The sequence below is a fragment of the Pectinophora gossypiella genome, chromosome 3, assembly GCF_024362695.1.
Source record: "Pectinophora gossypiella chromosome 3, ilPecGoss1.1, whole genome shotgun sequence".
Classification (NCBI taxonomy): Eukaryota; Metazoa; Arthropoda; class Insecta; order Lepidoptera; family Gelechiidae; genus Pectinophora; species Pectinophora gossypiella.
This window is the reverse complement of record NC_065406.1, coordinates 11792247-11798637: the sequence shown is the minus strand read 5'-3', so window position 1 is coordinate 11798637 and position 6391 is coordinate 11792247. Positions and strand designations below refer to the sequence as shown.

At 33.6% G+C, this 6391-nt stretch overlaps 2 protein-coding genes across 2 annotated transcripts; one reads left to right on the top strand and one right to left on the bottom strand.

Annotated features, from left to right (window-relative positions):
* The first annotated feature begins 340 nt into the window (after window positions 1-340).
* Window positions 341-4849, top strand: LOC126381919 (growth hormone-regulated TBC protein 1-A). Its single transcript, XM_050031493.1, has 6 exons — window positions 341-493; window positions 597-781; window positions 1086-1352; window positions 1901-2083; window positions 2281-2534; window positions 2836-4849. Exons 1-6 carry the CDS (start codon window positions 474-476, stop codon window positions 2938-2940), a joined length of 1014 nt encoding a protein of 337 aa, XP_049887450.1. The 5' UTR covers window positions 341-473; the 3' UTR covers window positions 2941-4849.
* Window positions 4693-5703, bottom strand: LOC126381921 (mitochondrial import inner membrane translocase subunit TIM14). Its single transcript, XM_050031495.1, has 3 exons — window positions 5494-5703; window positions 5182-5421; window positions 4693-5100 (listed from the first exon to the last, which is right to left on the bottom strand). Exons 1-3 carry the CDS (start codon window positions 5494-5496, stop codon window positions 4984-4986), a joined length of 360 nt encoding a protein of 119 aa, XP_049887452.1. The 5' UTR covers window positions 5497-5703; the 3' UTR covers window positions 4693-4983.
* Between the last annotated feature and the right edge of the window lie 688 nt (window positions 5704-6391).

Here is a 6391-nt window from a genome sequence, read left to right as displayed (position 1 = left end):
TACTATTACGATTTTTGATTTTAGTTCACGCCATGCACAGATATGATGCTAGCTAACTTTATACTACGGTCACTACGGTCCGCTCCACGAAAGAAATTCCCTGTTCCATATTGAGTTGATTGAGAGTACTATAGGCGCGTACCTCTGTATAAACGTTTAGAATCCCATTTACTAGAATATTATCAAAATCGTAGATAAGAATGAAATGTTTGCTATAGGTTGTTTTTTTTTTTAATAAAAAACCGGTACTTACCGAAACAATATCTATACTACTTACGTGTATCCAAATTATAAAGCATAGACAAACACAAGCAGTTAAAAAAACATTTGTTGACACTTGACATTTTAGTCAAATTTATTTCCGTCATGTGTTGTGTGTGGGGTGAATACGGGGTATTTTTAGGGGCGTAAAATCCTTAACATTTGTCCTTAAAAATGATAAATGAAGCACGGTAAAGTAAATCTTCGTTAAAATGGCACACTCCAATTTTAGGTACATGATTGTTTATATATATGGTGGTGATAAGTTGTGTTCAAATATCATACCTATTATTATTATCGCGATTTGTGACTTCATATTTGTTTGTTCTTTTTAGCGTCGTTGATGAGTACGGGTTCGAGAGGCACGAGGACTTTGATTACGAGAGCTATGAAGACTTTATGTCTGTGTACCTGAAGGTTCTCGCTACGAGAGCGCAAAAATGGTCTGTGCTACTTGGCGAAGGAAAGTCGGTCAAACGTACAAACACCATCAAAAGATACGTTCGGAAGGGAGTACCGAGTAAGTTTTTATATATTTAATATCTAAACATTCGTTAGAATACAGTTGAATGCACTATAATGACCATGACTCAATATCTAACCTTTTGCCTTGATTGGATCATTTGACCTTTTTTGCTCACCCCCCACCTACGCGTCTCCCGAACTTAAATAACACGTGGGAGTATTCAAACAATCACCTACACCTGCATGGTCTTTATTTTTTACCATGTTTATTTGTAACTTGATCATTGTTCAGATATAAATTCTAGAAATGATAATCTAAAATATAAAGTAGGCATGTTAAATAAAAAGTATATTCACAGGTGAGCATCGCCCATCAGTATGGATGGCCATATCAGAAGCAGAGAAGATGAAGGAGCAATGCCCAGACCTCTTCCACAAAATACTTGATGGTCCTTTTGAAAAAGAATTGGTGGATTTAGTGAAGACGGACTTACCGCGCACATTCCCTGACAACATATACTTTACAAAGGAGGCCAACCACCAAACACACCTGTTTCACATACTCATAGCTTACGCACACAACAATAGAACTGTAGGCTACTGCCAAGGATTGAATTACATTGCTGGTGGGTACAACACTTTCTCCATATTCAAAACTCAACAACATAATGGGAAAAAATATAAATTACAATTACTTTCTAAAATAGCCTTCATAATTATTATGTCTGATAATAACAATATTGTATTATTTACTGATAGGACAATTAATTGATTAGTTTAATTATCAATTGTGAAAATTATCATAGTTTATGTTTAGTTTATTTTAAAAAAAGATACTTATTGGTGCTAATTCCTGTAAATACCATCTAATTTTATTTTAAGTTATATCTGTCATTTTCTTATCCGCCGAAAAGGAAAGGGACGGGTAATTGACAAGCATAAAATTTATGGAACACACGTCAATTTTAAGCACAAATCTAAACCAACCGTCTAAAAATTTTACATCAGTCAATAACCCGACACATTCATTTACTCATTCTTCCTAAAATTAAGAGCTGTGAATCATCCGTCCCTTTCCTTTTCGACGGATATGAAAATGACGGATATAACTTAAAATAAAATTAGGCGGTGTTTGCAGGAATCGGGGCCATTGTTATGTAAAAATGTATTCTAGGTTTACTATTGCTGGCTACAAAAAGTGAAGAAACATCCTTTTGGCTGCTCAAAGTTCTAGTGGAAAAAATACTTCCTGATTACTACACCAAGACCATGGACGGTCTGATTGTTGACATTGAAGTGTTATCAGAGCTAGTCAAATCTAAAGTGCCCGATGTACACCAACATGTGATAAACCTTGGTAAGTTAAAATATAAATCTCTTGATAATGTGATAAACTTTGATAGCATACTATCTCCAAGTAATGTACACCTAGTAATCTATAATATGTATGATTGCATATGAATATGTGCCTGGCCTTGAACATGTGTGAAAATTAAATTAGTTGAATTAAGACCTTTAAATAAGTTTATCAATACTATGATGATTGTTCTGCAGGTTTACCTTGGGCAGTTATCACTACAAAATGGTTTGTGTGCCTGTTTGCTGAGGTCCTGCCCATTGAAACAGTGCTGCGAATATGGGACTGTCTCTTCTATGAGGGCTCTAAGATACTGTTTAGAGTGTGCCTCACACTGATCAAGTCAAACCGGGCCACTATCCTGGCGTGTAATGACTTCACATCACTTGCAGAATGCTTCAAAGCTATTGTTAAAAATGCCAGCGCATTGCATTGCCATGAGTTTATGCAGGTGAGTACATATTGCCAGGTGATAGATAGTATGTGAAGTGGTCTTCTTCTATCATGTGGGTTGTGAGGTGGATGACCAACATCATCAACCCTGATGTCAGAGTTATTATTGAGCCACCAAAGGCCCCATGTGATTCAAGTAGTGACTACATACTTACATCAGTTAGTAGTAACCGGAGCCAACAGCTTAACGTGCCTTCCGAAGCACGGATCATCTTACTTCTGGACAATCAGGTGATCAGCCTGCAATGTCCTGTTAAGTGATGAGATGAGTCATTGAAAATTTTGTTTTATTGTTTCAGTCTATTTTCAAAGTACCTGGAACATTATCAAACGCCACAATAGCCAAGTTGCGCGCACGGTTCGCGAAGCAGCGCCGCGAGCAGCAGAGGAAGGAGCCGCGGTGAACACACATAACCGACAACAGCAAGTTTTGATCTCATTCACGTAATACACTACCAAATTGAAATATCAGTAACATGTTACTACTTAATGCTTCTTACAAGTACAGAATAAATTAATCACAACACAATATTCTTTTGATCTTTTCGAAAGACGTCACATCACATACACATCTAAATTTACGACCAAATGAAACTGACTGAAACATGTAGACCCGCCAAATAATTAGAAATTAAGTAAGTTTTATACTGTATGCATAACTTACCATGGAGTTAACAGACATTATGGTTGGGTGATACTTGACATAATTTACAGACCAAAAAAACTAAAGCTAATCTTTTATTGGGTTAATAGCAGTACATTTTAAAAACCCTCATTTTATTCTGTTTGGTAAAGAGTAAAAATAATAAAAACAAGTAGTGTAAAGAAAGTTGAGATAACTAGTACAAAAATGGTATGTAAACAATATAACTAAATCTGAACATGCACATATTTTCAGACATGCACTAGTATAGTAGTGGGTATGGCCACCTTTACTTTGAAATTATATCAACACTACACAGTATACAAATTATTTACAACTTGCTGCTTTGTTATCATGTTGTTTGAGCAGAATGATGAGACATGACATATCACTCTTTAATGCTGTGCATTATTTGTGTTACTTTATTTAGTTATAGGTTTATTTTGTAATTGTAAGTTTTGTTATCGAGTTATGGTAATTTGATAGTATTATATTTATTTTCTTAATATTGTTTTGTACCTGTCTACATGGATTTAAGGAAGGGACAATCATTTTATAGAATTTTGTTTCAATAGTACATTCAATCTGAACAATAAACGCATTTATTTATTTGTAACATGTAGGGATTGTAATAAGCAACAAATTGGAAATTTCAAAGAAATAGGTATAGTTCCCCCACAAAATAATGGGTATACATTCAGCCAGATACATGGGCAATGAGATGTTAATTGTGTAGGTACGAGGTATTATTATTCTAGTTTATTAGTCCTCTTATCAGGTTTTTTTCTTTTAGAGGTAATTGTTAAGGCTAGTGAAAATATTGACAAATTTTTAAACACTGTGTGATAAAGCTGTTCAATATGCAATGGTATATTTTCTTCCTTAAACATTTTTCAATGTTTTCAGTAGCCATTTCCCTTTGGTGTTAATTTTTGTAAACACTTAAAAGTACTGTAGAAAGTTAGTGTTAAATAGTAATTGAGTTAGTTTATCATTTACTATAGGTCATTATCAAGTAAACCAACTAACCCACTATACACTCAGATTTTGACAATAAAGTTTACATATCTTTACACTAGGGCTTATTCATGTGATAATTTAGATTTTTTCTTATGTACATTTCATAATTTCCTATCAGCATCTTCTATTGTGTGGGTTATGAGGTGGATTACCAACCCCATAAACCCTGGTGTCAGGGTTATTATTGAGCCGTCAAATTGATTTCCTATTAGCAATAATAGAAATATCCCAGATAACTGTTAGAGCAGAGCATTAAAGAATATGCTTTACAACAATGTAAGACAATGAAATAAATAATAATTTTAATATTTTGCTCAATGTATTTTTCAAGTGATTACGCTAATAAATGAGCTTAGTAGTGATGAATTTTGTTAAAAAGTATGAATTTGCTTCCTAATGTGTAAGTAAGAAAAGTTGTTAACTGAATGTTTGTAATTTATAATGCATGTGGGGCTGAGCTGATAAATTGTAATAAATATAAACAAACTTGAGATAATGACAAATGTATAAATGTATTTTTGTAAATTTTCTTTAAATCCTCTCTTGTTTGCTGATCATGCCTCAACTACAGTCTACTGTGTTAGAACTATTGCCATAATGTATGTTGGATGTACATTGTAACAGAATAGATTATTGAGATGTTGAGAATAGATTTTATTTTAATCTATATTACACCTTTTTACAACAGATAAAACATTTGTTTGCTACAGCTGATCTTAACTACTTAGCTTGGGGAAGCTATTATAACAATTGGCCTATGAAACGTAAACAAAACAGTACCACATTATGATTTGCCACTTTCTAGGACATCCTTTGCTTCGTTAATTTTTGCTGCTATAAGTGGAGACCCGCCTCTATCTGGGTGGTTAAGTAACATTATTCTCCGGTGAGCGTCTCTTATCTGTAATCAATGTGAACTTTGAAGTTTGTTCAGTTAACATTATTGACTTAAAATTTAGAGGGCATGCCATTTTATACATACTTTTGCTTTACTAGCTGTGGGACTAACACCTAGGATGAGAGAAGCTTCTCTTTTCGTCATCTTGGATTCAAAACCACCTTTGTAATATTTAGAATTTGCTAAAGATTCAGTGTCAAACTTTGGCAAATTTTTCATAGCTTCCGCAAATTTCACTGAAGCGTTAGGCATTTGTCTAAGGAAGTATCGTCCCGCAAATCCAACCGCTGCCATGCCCAAGCCAGCTAAAATTATCGAGCTTGCCTGTAAAACATTATCAATGGATGATACAACGTTGTGAAACACTTAAGTTATTGAGGTTAGAATTTTACGTACCATTTTGTCTTTTAATTTATCTAATTTTATAACAGGTATGCGATAAATTTAACTAAGTTGTTGAAATTCATACATATTTCCAACCATTTAAGACTAAATCGAAATTCCCTGTATGAGAAAAACAAACACTCATACAGAATTTACTCCATTCAATTCAAAATTCAATCCAAATTGACAATCACAACTGCGAATTGACGTTTACCTAGACTAGGGACGTTCGGTTCGATCCGATATCCTAGGCTGTTCGGAGTTCGGACTCATGTGCGATCCAGTTCGTTTTCATATCGATACGCTAGCAATCGGTCCGTTAGTAAATCCACACATAATGCAGTAAAATATGCGCGTGAATAGGAAGATAGGATCGAAAAATTCGTATGAATTTGGTACCTCACCCTAATGCCGTAACTAACTAGAACAAGAACAATTATCTAAATTATTGTTTTTAATAAAGATTGGTTTCAAAAATATGCATCTAATATTATAATATGTGGCATTGCCTATCACCAATCTTCCAATTCTTCTTCTAATCTTCTTTCTTCTGGTCAAAATAAAGATAAGCAATGGGCATTTTTTTTTCAAATGTGTACCATGGTTTTAATAAGATGAATTTTATAAAGATTGCTATATTTTTGATTTTATGCATTCTAGACAATATTTAGGACTTCAAGTATCTATATACAGGAAAAATCTGGTAAAGCATACACTAATTTCAATAAAATAGCCCGTTTTATGTGACCAAGTTAAGATATTTTTTCTTTCCGTTACCACACAATTTGGGTGATAATTATTGAAATAAATAAGAAAAAACTATAGAAAATTTTTTATTTCACTGCATTTACAGTGTTTTTTTAATGGTCATCATCATTTTAGTAAAATATGAGCCCAATTTCAAATTACA

Coding starts and splice junctions, on each gene's coding strand:
- LOC126381919 (XM_050031493.1), top strand. CDS start 474: ATGGCACACTCCAATTTTAG. Junction 494..596: donor ATGGCACACTCCAATTTTAG/GTACATGATTGT, acceptor TGTTCTTTTTAG/CGTCGTTGATGAGTACGGGT. Junction 2,084..2,280: donor CCAACATGTGATAAACCTTG/GTAAGTTAAAAT, acceptor ATTGTTCTGCAG/GTTTACCTTGGGCAGTTATC.
- LOC126381921 (XM_050031495.1), bottom strand. Junction 5,101..5,181: donor CCACAGCTAGTAAAGCAAAA/GTATGTATAAAA, acceptor CATTGATTACAG/ATAAGAGACGCTCACCGGAG.